Source organism: Ips typographus, linkage group LG14, assembly GCF_016097725.1.
Source record: "Ips typographus isolate SLU linkage group LG14, UJ_Ityp_2.0, whole genome shotgun sequence".
Taxonomy (NCBI): domain Eukaryota; kingdom Metazoa; phylum Arthropoda; class Insecta; order Coleoptera; family Curculionidae; genus Ips; species Ips typographus.
In genome coordinates, this window is record NC_138435.1 from 1,979,042 (window position 1) to 1,994,375 (window position 15,334).

Genomic DNA, 15,334 nt, shown 5'->3' on the forward strand with positions numbered 1-15,334 from the left:
TTACTGCTAAATTGACACTAGTCACGTGACAGTCTGCGTAAATGGTCACATTTAAGGTCACGTGACAACTGTCAAATACGTCACAACCATCAAAGTTAAACTGGAACATCTCAAAAGGGCTAGTTTACTTTCGAAAGCCGATTGAAACGTTCAAGATCTCTGAAACTGCCGTACCCATTGACATAAAATTTTTGACAGCTGCCAACCAGACACGACGCGTGACACTAGTGGTGCGCAAGCGTAACAAGACATTTTTAAACGAATGAACGTCGTGGATTAAGTCTTTTAGGCTGATTTAACGTTGAATACCTGAAAAAGCACTAGTCTGACGTTTGACAGCTGTCAACCTGATGGATACTGTTAAGTGACAGTAATTTGGCAGCTGTCACTGGCGCGCAAGCGCCAAAGACAATTTTGAAACCAATCCCCGATTAACTAACTCGGTTTGTCTCTTCAGCTGATCAAACAAAATTTGAACTGCCAGAAACACAGTTTAAAAAGACAGTCAGTGATAAAATCACCTAAAAAACCAACTTGGAGTGAGAAAATGACTGTTTTAAGCACATTTTTGAAATTCTCATTAAATTTCCTATCCAATAACCTCAAAAAACAATACAAAATTTAGTACAGTCAGAGAGAAAAATGGTGTCAAACTTTTAACTGACAGAAACACAGTTTGAAAGGACAGTCAGGGACAAAATCACCTAAAAAACTAACTTGAAGTGAGAAAATGACTGTTTTAAGCACATTTCTGGAATCCTCATTAAATTTCCTATCTAATGACATAAAAAACACTAAAAAATTGAGTACAGTCAGGGAGAAAGACGGTGTCAAAGTTTGAACTGTCAAACACAGTTTGAAAAGACAGTCAGTGATAAAATCACCTAAAAAACCAACTTGGAGTGAGAAAATGACTGTTTTAAGCACATTTTTGAAATCCTCATTAAATTTCCTATCTAATAACCTGAAAAAACATTACAAAATTTGGTACAGTCGGAGAGAAAAGTGGTGTCAAAGTTTGAACTGCCAGAAACACAGTTTGAAAAGACACTCAGGGACAAAATCACCTATAAAACCCACTTAGAGTGACAAAATGACTGTTTTAAGCACATTTCTGGAATCCTCATTAAATTTCGTATCTAATGACATAAAAAACACTAAAAAATTGAGTACAGTCAGGGAGAAAAGTGGCGTCAAAGTTAGAACTTCCAGAAACACAATTTGAAAAGACAATCAGTGACAAAATCAGCTTTAAAAAACACTTGAAGTGAGAAAATTACTGTTTTAAGTACATTTTTGAAATCCTCATTAAATTTCCTATCTAATGACATAAAAAACACTAAAGAATTGAGTACAGTCGGGGAGAAAAGTGGTGTCAAAGTTTGAACTGCCAGAAACATAGTTTGAAAAGACACTCAGGGACAAAATCACCTATAAAACCCACTTAGAGTGACAAAATGACTGTTTTAAGCACATTTCTGGAATCCTCATTAAATTTCCTATCTAATGACATAAAAAACACTAAAAAATTGAGTACAGTCAGGGAGAAAAGTGGCGTCAAAGTTAGAACTTCCAGAAACACAATTTGAAAAGACAATCAGTGACAAAATCAGCTTTAAAAAACACTTGAAGTGAGAAAATTACTGTTTTAAGTACATTTTTGAAATCCTCATTAAATTTCCTATCTAATGACATAAAAAACACTAAAGAATTGAGTACAGTCGGGGAGAAAAGTGGTGTCAAAGTTTGAACTGCCAGAAACATAGTTTGAAAAGACACTCAGGGACAAAATCACCTATAAAACCCACTTAGAGTGACAAAATGACTGTTTTAAGCACATTTCTGGAATCCTCATTAAATTTCCTATCTAATGACATAAAAAACACTAAAAAATTGAGTACAGTCAGGGAGAAAAGAGGCGTCAAAGTTAGAATTGCCAGAAACACAGTTTGAAAAGACAGTCAGTAACAAAATCAGCTTTAAAAACCACTTGAAGTGAGAAAATTACTGTTTTAAGCACATTTTTGAAATCCTCATTAAATTTCCTATCTAATAACCTGAAAAAACATTACAAAATTTGGTACAGTCGGGGAGAAAAGTGGTGTCAAAGTTTGAACTGCCAGAAACACAGTCTGAAAAGACACTCAGGGACAAAATCACCTAAAAAACCCACTTGGAGTGAGAAAATGACTGTTTGAAGCACATTTTTGACAGCCGTCAACCTGATGCGATACTGTCAAGTGACAGTACTTTGGCAGCTGTCACTGGCGCGCAAGCGCAAAAGACAATTTTGAAACCAATCCCCGATTAACTGACTCGGTTTGTCTGCTCAGCTGATCAAACAACTCTCTATTTCGACTGAGCCCTGAGTTTCGTTATTTGAGGAGCTACAAAAAAAATTAAAGAAGGAAAGTTGTAGTAAATTGTATCTTCTACAAGATTGTATTAATGGGCTGTTGCCCTTAAGGGCCTCCTTAAGGAGTGAGAAGGCAAAACATGACAGGAAGCCTATCTCGTGTCGTATCTTGGAAACGTGAAGAAAAATACGATTTTTGTGAAAAGTCTTATCATTTAGGTTGGTTAAAGTAATTATTATTAATCCCATCTTATCTCTGGCATTATCCAGTTTTATTACACTGAGTGCAGGTACTCTTAAACGAATAATTTACGACAATGGTTCCTTGCCTTAAAAACACAGAGAACAATGATCCATTGTCCCTTTTTGTAGACTGGGTGTGATGTAATACGATTATTCTATTCAAATTTAACTGGTCAAGCTAGATAATAGGCACAGATAACTCCCTCTATGAACCAAATTGGTGCACACCTGTAAAATGGAAATTTACATGCATAACACGCACTGGATGTTACAACTTTATAGTAAAAGTACCCATTGGTGGGCACGCACCTATTACAGACAAACGAGACGCATACCAAAAATGGTTTGAAAGAGAGTGACAAAAAAAACTGACAAAATATGATGGGCACGCCTCATTGGACTACGTGAGGCCTATTCGGTTTCGTTTTCTTCTTTTCTTTGAATACTAATCATTTTCTTGCTCCCTCGATTTCAACGAGTTTGTGCATTTACCAGAAAGGGAACAAAACCTTGTTTTGTAATTTGCAATTCTACTGCAAGGCTTCCTAATCCTTAAGGAAATTGAATACTCATACATTGTTACAAGGCTTCTTTTAATAGATTATAGGTCGTAGTGTTTAAATTAATTTGGTTTTGAATTAATTTGAAGAACCATTGTAGAAATGCAAAATGGTCCAAACACAGTTAGCACCAAATCAAATTGGTTCTTATTTAGCCTTGGCATCGATGGGTGCTCCCAAGACTGGTTTTGACAGACTATAGTATTTAGTAGTGATGGGTAAATTACCAGTAAAGTACATATTTTACTTTACCAGGAAAATTTGACTGGTAAATTACTAAAATACTGTGTGTTTCTGGCAGTTCAAATTTTGCCATCGCTTTTCTCCCCGACTGTACCAAATTTTGTAATGTTTTTTCAGGTTATTGGATAGGAAATTTAATGAGAATTTCAAAAATGTGCTTAAAACAGTCATTTTGTCACTCTAAGTGGGTTTTACAGGCGATTTTGTCACTGACCGTCTTTTCAAACTGTGTTTCTGGCAGTTCAAACTTTGACGCCACTTTTCTCCCTGACTGTACTCAATTTTTTAATGTTTTTTATGTCATTAGATAGGAAATTTAATGAGGATTCCAAAAATGTCCTTAAAATAGTCATTATCTGACTGTAAGTGAGTTTTATAGGTGATTTTGTCACTGACTGTTTTTCAAACTGTGTTTCTGGCAGTTCAAATTTTGCAATTGCTTTTCTCCCCAACTGTACCAAATTTTGTTATGTTTTTTCGGGTTATTGGATAGGAAATTTAATGAGAATTCCAAAAATGTGCTTAAAACAGTCATTTTCTGACTCCAAGTAGGTTTTTTAGATGATTTTGTCACTGACTGTCTTTTCAAACTGTTTCTGGCAGTTCAAATTTTGACACCACTTTTCTCCCTGACTGTACTCAATTTTTTAGTGTTTTTTATGTCATTAGATAGGAAATTTAATGAGGATTCCAGAAATGTGCTTAAAACAGTCATTTTGTCACTCTAAGTGGGTTTTACAGGCGATTTTGTCACTGACTGTTTTTCAAATTGTGCTTCTGGCAGTTCAAACTTTGACACCACTTTTCTCCCTGACTATACTTAATTTTTTAGTGTTTTTTATGTCATTAGATAGGAAATTTAATGAGGATTCCAAAAATGTCCTTAAAATAGTCATTATCTGACTGCAAGTGAGTTTTATAGGTGATTTTGTCACTGACTGTTTTTCAAATTGTGCTTCTGGCAGTTCAAACTTTAACACTACTTTTTTCCCTGACTGTACCGAATTTCCTAATGTTTTTTATGTCATTAGATAGGAAATTTAATGAGGATTCCAGAAATGTGCTTAAAACAGTCATTTTGTCACTCTAAGTGGGTTTTACAGGCGATTTTGTCACTGACTGTTTTTCAAATTGTGCTTCTGGCAGTTCAAACTTTGACACCACTTTTCTCCCTGACTATACTTAATTTTTTAATGTTTTTTTATGCCATTAGATAGGAAATTTAATGAGGATTCCAAAAATGTCCTTAAAATAGTCATTATCTGACGGCAAGTGAGTTTTATAGGTGATTTTGTCACTGACTGTTTTTCAAATTGTGCTTCTGGCAGTTCAAACTTTGACACCACTTTTCTCCCTGACTGTACTCAATTTTTTAGGGTTTTTTTATGTCATTAGATAGGAAATTTAATGAGGATTCCAGAAATGTGCTTAAACCAGTCATTATCTCACTCCAAGTGAGTTTTTTAGGTAATTTTGTCACTGACCGTTTTTTCAAACTGTGTTTCTGACAGTTCAAACTTTGACGCCACTTTTCTCCCTCACTGTACTCATTTTTTTAGTGTTTTTTTATGTCATTAGATAGGAAATTTAATGAGGATTCCAAAAATGTCCTTAAAATAGTCATTATCTGACTGCAAGTGAGTTTTATAGGTGATTTTGTCACTGACTGTTTTTCAAATTGTGCTTCTGGCAGTTCAAACTTTAACACTACTTTTTTCCCTGACTGTACCGAATTTTCTAATGTTTTTTATGTCATTAGATAGGAAATTTAATGAGGATTCCAGAAATGTGCTTAAAACAGTCATTTTCTGACTTCAAGTGAGTTTTTTAGGTGATTTTATCACTAACTGTCTTTTCAAACTGTGTCTCTGGCAGTTCAAACTTTGACACCACCTTTCTCCCTGACTGTACTCAAATTTTTAGTGTGTTTTTATGTCATTAAATAGGAAATTTAATGAGGATTCCAAAAATGTGCTTAAAACAGTCATTTTCTCACTCCAAGTGGATTTTTTAGGTGATTTTATCACTGACTGTCTTTTCAAACTGTGTTTCTGGCAGTTCAAATTTTGCAATCGCTTTTCTCCCCGACTGTACCAAATTTTTTAATGTTTTTTCGGGTTATTGGGTAGGAAATTTAATGAGAATTCCAAAAATGTGCTTAAAACAGTCATTTTGTCACTCTAAGTGGGTTTTACAGGCGATTTTGTCACTGACTGTCTTTTCAAACTGTGTTTCTGGCAGTTCAAACTTTGACACCGCTTTTCTCCCTTACTGTACTCAATTTTTTATGTCATTAGATAGGAAATTTAATGAGGATTCCAAAAATGTGCTTAAAAACATGGATGGGTCACTCCAAATGGGTTTTACAAGCGATTTTGTCCCTGAGTGTCCTTAACAGTATTCAATTTTCAAATTACATTATTTGTAAATTTGTTGCACCAAAGCAGTTGGTGCTAAATAACTCGAAAACGGTGAAAGTTACAAAAAAATTGCGAGAGACCAAAAATGTTTCTAATCAATTCCTTAACCCAACACCCTAAGTTTGCAGGAACGTTTTTGCTTGCAGTCTACAGGGTGTTTATGAAAAGTATGGTGGTTGACTGTTTTTGGTCACCCTGTACGCAATTTTTCAGATAATTTTTTTTGTTCAATACCACTGGAAAGGGGAGCTCAAGACGGTTAATTTGAGTGGTTCAACCTCCCTGAACTCCCAAAAACAACCGAGTTACAGGGTGTTCAAATTTCAAATCACCACTAACTGATTTGAAAATTTGTTGCATTAAACCGGTTTTTGCTAAATAACTCGAAAAATTTGGTAAGAGAGGAAAAATGTTCGTAAAGAACTGCTAAATTAATCCCTGAAAGTTTTACAGTCCATCAGTGTCGCTACTATACAGGGGGTGCACGAAAAGTGCCATGAAAAATTATATCTTTCAAGCAAATTTCAATTCAATTTTACTTTACCTGACCGGTAAATTTACATCACTATTTTCCACCCACACAAACCAAATCAGTTCTTGGCCTTGACTTAACAAAACAATGGGTTTTTTTCTGTGATTGCCTGTTAATGAACCATCCCCCTCCACCCATTTTAATGTTTCAACTTCATGGTAGTTCAGTTATTAACTTGACATGGTTATGGTAATTTGAAAATGTTAATACTGTTTGCTAACTTGTATAATGAAAGTGCAGCAAGAATATCAATAATTATTCCTTCCTGCTTTGTGGCATATTTATGATTACTAATATGACACCGAATACTTTTATATGACTCGTATTGTTTTCGTTGAATCGTAAAATGGGATTCATCATGCAATAATTTGCTATAAACAATCGTTCCATCATCGATTATCCAATAATAATCAAATTGTTGTCACAGTTCCAGTGTATTATGCCATTGCAGCATTGTTTGTTTTTACCACGTTTTAAACCAGTTTCGTTCGTTTTGTGGCTCAGTTTATTTAGAATTCCGTCTTGTTATTGAAAAAGTACGAGAGAAAATGACCAACTCTCTTTTTCAGGATAACGAAAGTGCCTTGTCCTAGAAATGGACGAAAACTGCCGTAATAATGATCGGATCAATAATTGCTCATGCTGTTGCATTTTGTATGTCAGGATATTCGAATTGATCACCTGCATACAAAACGAACAGATGCAAAATACGTTCACTTTATACTTTCTGATTTCGCCTTTTTCTTCTTAAAACTGGGTAACAATTTTAAATAACGATGTAACATGTAAAATTAACAGTTATTTTACCGGGAAATTTATAGGAACAATCGAAATTGGCTTCATTAATATGAAAAGTTTGAATCGCTACACTTTTTATGCACCCCCTGTATAGTAGCGGCACTAACGGACCGTGAAACTGTCAGGGATAAGTTTAGCAGTTCTTTACGAACATTTTTCCTCTCTTACAAATTTTTCGTAAATTTCACCGTTTCAGAGTTATTTAGCAAAAACTGGTTTGATGCAACAAATTTTCAAAATGGTTTGAAAATTGAACACCCTGTAACTCAGTTATTTTTGGGAGTTCATGGTGGTTGAACCACTCAAATTAACCGTTCTGAGCTCCTCTTTCCAGTGGTGCAGAGTAAAAAATTCTATCTGAAAAATTGCGTACAGGGTGACCAAAAACAGACAACCACCATACTTTTTATGCACACCCTGTATACTGGAAGCTAAAACGGTCCTTCAAACTTACGGTGTTGGGTTAAGGAGTTGATTAGGAATATTTTTGGTCTCTTGCAGTTTTTTTGTAACTTTCACCCTTTTTGAGTTATTTAGGAAAAATTGGTTTGATGCAACAAATTTTCAAATCAGTTGAAATTGTAATCTGAAATTTGAACCCGGTTTAATGGACAATCAGGGACAAAATCGCCTGTAAAACCCACTTGGAGTGAGAAAATGGCTGTTTTGAGCACATTTTTGGAATCTTCATTAAATTTCCCATCTGACAACATGAAAAGAGACTACAAAATTCGGTACAGTCAGGGAGAAAAGTAGTGTCAAAGTTTCAACTGCCAGAAACACAGTTTGACAGAACAGTCAGTGACAAAATCACCTATAAAACTCACTTGGAGTGAGAAAATGACTGTTTTAAGCACATTTTTGGAATCCTCATTAAATTTCCTATCTAATGACATGAAAAACTCTAAAAAATTGAGTACAGTCAGGGAGAAAAGTGGTGTCAAAGTTTGAACTGCCAGGACAGTTTGAAAAGACAGTCAGTGACAAAATCGCTTATAAAACCCACTTGGAGTAAGAAAATGACTGTTTTAAGGACATTTTTGGAATCCTCATTAAATTTCCTATCTAATGACATAAAAAAAATTACAAAATTCGGTACAGTGAGGAATAAAAGTAGTGTCAAAGTTTGAACTGCCAGAAGCACAGTTTGAAAAGACAGTGAGTGACAAAATCACCTATAAAACTCACTTGGAGTCAGAAAATGACTGTTTTAAGTACATTTTTGGAATCCTCATTAAATTTCCTATCTAATGACATAAAAAAACAATACAAAATCAATTAAAGTCAGGGAGAAAAAAGGGGTCAAAGTTTGAACTGTCAGAAACACAATTTGAAAAACAGTCAGGGACAAAATCGCCTGTCAAACCCACTTAGAGTGGGAAAATGACTGTTTTAAGTACATTTTTGGAATCCTCATTAAATTTCCTATCTAATGACATAAAAAACACCAGAAAATTGAGTACAGTCAGGGAGAAAAGTGGTGTCAAAATTTGAACTGCCAGAAACACAGTTTGAAAAGACAGTCAGTGACAAAATCGCTTATAAAACCCACTTGGAGTAAGAAAATGACTGTTTTAAGTACATTTTTGGAATCCTCATTAAATTTCCTATCTAATGACATAAAAAAACAATACAAAATCAATTAAAGTCAGGGAGAAAAAAGGGGTCAAAGTTTGAACTGTCAGAAACACAATTTGAAAAACAGTCAGGGACAAAATCGCCTGTCAAACCCACTTAGAGTGGGAAAATGACTGTTTTAAGTACATTTTTGGAATCCTCATTAAATTTCCTATCTAATGACATAAAAAACACCAGAAAATTGAGTACAGTCAGGGAGAAAAGTGGTGTCAAAATTTGAACTGCCAGAAACACAGTTTGAAAAGACAGTCAGTGACAAAATCGCTTATAAAACCCACTTGGAGTAAGAAAATGACTGTTTTAAGCACATTTTTGGAATCCTCATTAAATTTTCTTTCTAATGACATAAAAAAAATTACAAAATTCGGTACAGTGAGGAATAAAAGTAGTGTCAAAGTTTGAACTGCCAGAAGCACAGTTTGAAAAGACAGTGAGTGACAAAATCACCTATAAAACCTACTTGGAGTGAGAAAATGACTGTTTTAAGTACATTTCTGGAATCCTCATTAAATTTCCTATCTAATGACATAAAAAACACCAGAAAATTGAGTACAGTCAGGGAGAAAAGTGGAGTCAAAATTTGAACTGCCAGAAACACAGTTTGAAAAGACAGTCAGTGACAAAATCGCTTATAAAACCCACTTGGAGTAAGAAAATGACTGTTTTAAAGACATTTTTGGAATCCTCATTAAATTTCCTATCCAATGGCATAAAAAACACTAAAAAATTGAGTACAGTCAGGGAGAAAAGTGGGGTCAAAGTGTGAAATGCCAGAAACACAGTTTGAAAAGACAGTCAGGGACAAAATCGCCTGTAAAACCCACTTAGAGTGGGAAAATGGCTGTTTTAAGCACATTTTTGGAATCCTCATTAAATTTCCCATCTGACAACATGAAAAGACACTACAAAATTCGGTACAGTCAGGGAGAAAAGTGGTGTCAAAGTTTGAGTTTGCCAGAAGGACAGTTTGAATAGACAGTCAGTGACAAAATCACCTGTAAAACCCACTTGGAGTGAGAAAATGACTGTTTTAAGCACATTTTTGGAATCCTCATTGAATTTCCTATCCAATAACACGAAAAAACACTACAAAATTTAGTACAGTCAGGCAGAAAAGCGGTGTCAAAGTTTGAACTGACATCAGTGACAAACATTTACTAGATATTGAAAACGCTCGTTTGCCGCTCCTTTTTGATTAATAATCCTGACTCACTTTAAGAGTAATAAAGCGATTAAAAGCGTTATCGCTTTTCTAGTGTAACCGTACCGAGTACTTTTTTTTGAAATTCCTCACGGTTGTACGATTATTTACCTTGTAACCGAGTACCGGCCTTAACTATATGGTACCGTGTGTGCGTGGCCTTTGTTAACGGATTAACATAAAGCGAGCTAAAAAAAGGACAAAACCTACCTACGCATACAGGGTGGTTCAACACAAATTAGAACACTTAAGTAAATAATGTAGGTACATACGAAAACTGGGACACCTGGTATATAATAGGAAAATAGACATTATAATATGGTATGTGATTATACTAAGTGGACGCATAACAATTATTGCAAAACTCGTTATGGTTGTATGCTTTAATGTTATTTATACTAAATTGATTGATTTTGACCAATCAAATCAGTAGTTTTACACTGATTTTAGTATCTAAACAACTTTCACTTTTATAATTTAAACATGATCTTTTAGCTGATCTTACGAAGAGTTAATACCAACTTACGTAAGAAAAGCTTTTTAGACTGTTAAATTACGTAGATTGCAATGAGCCAGAGTGTCTGAATTTTTCTGGTACCTGTTATAAGTAATCTAGCGCGTTTCATGCTCTAAAAATGTGCAAAAAATGTTTACTTACCCGAATAAACGGTTTTCTAGGCAACTCCTGTACATTAGTGCATCCCTCGCTATCGCAACTAACATCTCTATCCTCTTCCAATATTTCATCCACCATTATTACGTCGTTTCATTATTTCACCGCACAATTTACACAGATTCCCGTGTACAGTCCAAATAGTTTTCAATTCAACGCTATTCCGTGACAAAAGCGAATCGAATAGGTCGCGGTTAGAATGGGAACTACCAAATGCACCGTGCAACACGCCAAAGTATAGCGACAACGCACGTTCAATATCACCCACGATTTTTGTTTGTATTGTGACCGATTAAAGCGAACTGAAAATGTTTAAATAGAGCCTCCGTATTGCCCGAACTAAGGAAAAGCTAAGGGATTTAAATCAGGTTGACGTGCTCTAAGAGGAGTGTCATTTTTATTAGCTAACTTTAGTGCTATATTCATAAAATCTTAATTGTTAACAAAGCAACATCTGATAGAGAGATCTTTGATTAAAAAAAAACCCTTAAAGGTTACTGTTAAAACATCAATATGGTTGTCTGCCAAACAGGATATTGATGTGATCTATGTTATTGCTACGTGTACGACTACGATATTGCTTTAAGGGCATCGGTAAAGCAAAATCTCTTATGGGAGATTCAATGCATTTTATGACAATCTATTAACCCAAATTAAAAAAAAAACTAGGCTAGGTATTGCTGTTTTTTAAACGGCATATGAAAGAAGACACTTGCTAGAATGTGCGAAAGTCAATATAATTTTAATAGTACGTAAATTAAAATATTTAGAAGCATTTTAACAAAATGATAAAATTACCATAATTTTCAAGTCACTATTTTTCCTACTTGCAAAACTTTTTTGGTGACAAAAATAACTTTCGCACATTCCCCAAACCTTTAGCTATTTAATAAAAAAAAAATCACGCAAATAAGTTAAAAATTAAAGTCGTAATTTGGGTTAAAAGATAGGACTAAAAAATTGCTCGAATTAAGGAGCGGAAATCTTGCATCTTTGTTCCATATCACTCTAGGAGCCTCGTCGCTTAAACAGTAATGTCTGTGTTAACACTGCCGTAGTTTTATCGACAGAAACAAAGAACGAACACTGTTTTTTATATATTTTTCTACACGTAGGCCAAGCATCGCGATCGAAAAACGTAAAGTCTTTACCGATCCCCTTAACACCAACGGGAGAAAAAAGGGGGCAAAGATTGAACTGCCAGAAACACAGTCAGGGAGAAAATCGCCAATAAAAGCCACTTGAAGTTGGAAAATGACTGTTTTAAGCACATTTTTGGAATCCTCATTGAATTTCCTATCTGATAACAGAAAGAAACATTACAAAATTCGATATAGTCAGGTAGAAAAGCGGTGTCAAAGTTTGAACTGCCTGAAACACAGTTTGACAGAACAGTCAGTGAGAAAATCACCTATAAAACACACTTGGAGTGGGAAAATGACTGTTTTAAGCACATTTTTGGAATCCCCGTTAAATTTCCTATCTGACAACAGAAAAACACAATCCAAAATGGATTAAAATCAGTGAGAAAAAAGTGATCAGTTTGAACTGCCAGAAACACAGTTTTAAAAGACAGTCAGTGAGAAAATCACCTAAAAAATCCACTTGGAGTGAGAAAATGACTGTTTTAAGCACATTTTTGGAATCCTCATTAAATTTCCTATCTGACAACACGAAAAAACACTACAAATTTAGTACAGACAGAGAAAAAAGCGGTGTCAAAGTTTGAACTGCCCGAAACACAGTTTGACAGAACAGTCAAGGACAAAATCGCCTGAAAAACCCACTTGGAATAAGAAAATTACTATTTTAAGCACATTTTTGGAATCCTCATTAAATTTCCTATCTGATAACAGAAAAAAACATTAGAAAATTCGATACAGTCAGGGAGAAAAGCGGTGTCAAAGTTTTAACTGCCTGAAACACAGTTTGAATGAACAGTCAAGGTCAAAATCGCCAATAAAAGCCTCTTGAAGTAGGAAAATGACTGTTTTAAGCACATTTTTGGAATCCCCGTTGAATTTCCTATCTGACAACAGAAAAACACAATCCAAAATCGATTAAAATCAGGGAAAAAAAAAGTGATCAAAGCTTGAACTGCCAGAAACACAGTTTGAAAAGACAGTCAGTGATAAAATCACCTATAAAACACACTTGGAGTGAGAAAATTACTGTTTTAAGCACATTTTTAGAATCCTCATTAAATTTCCTATCCAATGACATAAAAAACACTACAAAATCAATTTAAGTCGGGGAGGAAAGTGGTGTCAAACTTTGAACTGCCAGAAACACAATTTGACAGAACAGTCAGTGAGAAAATCACCTATAAAACAAACTTGGAGTGAGAAAATGACTGTTTTAAGCACATTTTTGGAATCCTCACTAAATTTCCCATCTGACAACATGAAAAGACACTACAAAATTCGGTACAGTCAGAGAGAAAAGTAGTGTCAAAGTTTCAACTGCCAGAAACATAGTTTGACAGAACAGTCAGGGACAAAATAGTCGATAAAACCTACTTGGAGTAAGAAAATAAGTGTTTTAACCACATTTTTGGAATCCCCATTAAATTTCCTATCTGACAACAGAAAAACACAATCCGAAATCGATTAAAATCAGGGAAAAAAAAGTGATCAAAGTTTGAACTGCCAGAAACACAGTTTGAAAAGACAGTCAGTGATAAAATCACCTATAAAACACACTTAGAGTGAGAAAATTACTGTTTTAAGCACATTTTTAGAATCCTCATTAAATTTCCTATCCAATAACCTCAAAAAACACTACAAAATTTGGAACAGTCAGGGAGAAAAGTGGTGTCAAAGTTTGAACTGCCAGAAACACAGTTTGAAAAGACAGTCAGTGACAAAATCACCTAAAAAACCCACTTGGAGTGAGAAAATTACTGTTTTAAGTACATTTTTGGAATCCTCACTAAATTTCCTATCTGATAACAGAAAAAAACATTAGAAAATTCGATACAGTCAGGGATAAAAGTGGTGTCAAAGTTTGAACTGCCAGAAACACAGTTTGACAGAACAGTCAGGAACAAAATCGCCTGTAAAATCGACTTAGAGTGGGAAAATTACTGTTTTAAGCACATTTTTGGAATCCTCATTAAATTTCCCATCTGACAACATGAAAAGACCCTACAAAATTCGGTACAGTCAGGGATAAAAGTAGTGTCAAAGTTTGAACTGCCAGAAACACAGTTTGACAGAACAGTCAGTGATAAAATCACCTATAAAACACACTTGGAGTGAGAAAATTACTGTTTTAAGCACATTTTTGGAATCCCCATTAAATTTCCTATCTGACAACAGAAAAACACAATCCAAAATCGATTAAAATCAGGGAGAAAAGCGGTGTCAAAATTTGAACTGCCAGAAACACAGTTTTAAAAGACAGTCAGTGACAAAATCACCTAAAAAAACCCACTTGGAGTGAGAAAATTACTGTTTTCAAGTACATTTTTGGAATCGTCATTAAATTTCCTATCCAATAACCTCAAAAAACACTACAAAATTTGGAAAAGTCAGGGAGAAAAGCGGTGTCACAATGTGAACTGCCAGAAACACAATTTGAAAGAACAGTCAGGAACAAAATGGCCAATAAAAGCCTCTTGAAGTAGGAAAATGACAGTTTTAAGCACATTTTTGGAATCCCAATTAAATTTCCTATCTAACTAAAAAAACTCTACAAGGATATTGATATGATCTATGTTATTGCTAGGTGTACGACTATCTACGATATTGCTTTAACACCAACAGTATTCGTATAAATTGTCATAAAAAATAGCTTTTTTCCTTAGACAAACCACAACCGTATGGTATAATCCGTTCGCGATACTTTTGGAAAACGACGACGTTTTAGTCGCATTTACCCTAAGTGCACGTCCCGTTTCCTCAACCCGTCCGCATTAAGACAAGTGGGGATGGCATGGGACCATTTACCGTTCTTTAAACATTTCAACACGGCCGCGCCCTTAAGGGTGAGCCCTTCGTCGCAGGTGAACGTGATATTCTCCCCGACTTTATAGTAGAACTTGACAACTGACATTCGACCGCTGATCGTGGTGCCCGGATAAGAGCAGGCCTGGACACCTACACACACACACACACAGCTATTTTTACCCTGAATTTCTGGTTAGGCAAGCATACATTTAGGAACTTTCCCGCTCCATCTGGAGTTTTCCTGGCAAATCACTATCGGTGCACCCTCCATCATAAAGTCCGGATTACAATTAAACTGTATGACATCGCCGGCTTTGTACGGTCCTGATCCTTGGATAAATCCATTTTCTGGTACTCTAGGCTCGTCGCAGTGCACTTCTACGGACAAAATTTGCCACTCAAACAACTACAGTCTAATTGTTATTACTTTAGTTGCACGTCATAACTCTAATTCAAACGTCAAAGCTGTAGGGCCATTTTAAAAGTGCCAGAGGCCTCTACAAGTGTCTTAAACCTTTCCAGAGTTGATTTAAATTACCAGAGGATTTTCAATTAATGGTAATTTTCAGTGTTTTTTAGGGATTTCAACTGTTCGAAAACGTCAAAAAAGGGTCATTTAAGTGAAAAACAATTGAATAGTCACTAAAGCTCAAATTGGCTTGAAATTTTTAGGTTTTTTACAGGGAATTTCCCATAAAAGCCCAAAAACATGACAAGCAA

General features: G+C 35.1%; 2 protein-coding genes across 2 annotated transcripts in view; both read right to left on the minus strand.

The window, feature by feature from the left end:
• Positions 1-10,896, minus strand: part of LOC145737711 (rhophilin-2-like) — a 40,685-nt gene extending 29,789 nt beyond the window's left edge. The window contains exon 1 of the mRNA XM_081992520.1: positions 10,650-10,896. Coding sequence (XP_081848646.1) covers positions 10,650-10,745 — 96 coding nt within the window. The 5' untranslated portion in view covers positions 10,746-10,896. The remainder of the gene's footprint in view (positions 1-10,649) is intronic.
• Positions 10,897-11,042: 146 nt separating this feature from the next.
• Positions 11,043-15,334, minus strand: part of LOC145737708 (sushi, von Willebrand factor type A, EGF and pentraxin domain-containing protein 1-like) — a 28,275-nt gene continuing 23,983 nt past the window's right edge. The window contains exons 20-21 of the mRNA XM_081992518.1: positions 14,822-14,992; positions 11,043-14,764 (exon numbers count right to left, since the gene is read on the minus strand). Coding sequence (XP_081848644.1) covers positions 14,541-14,764; positions 14,822-14,992 — 395 coding nt within the window. The 3' untranslated portion in view covers positions 11,043-14,540. The remainder of the gene's footprint in view (positions 14,765-14,821; positions 14,993-15,334) is intronic.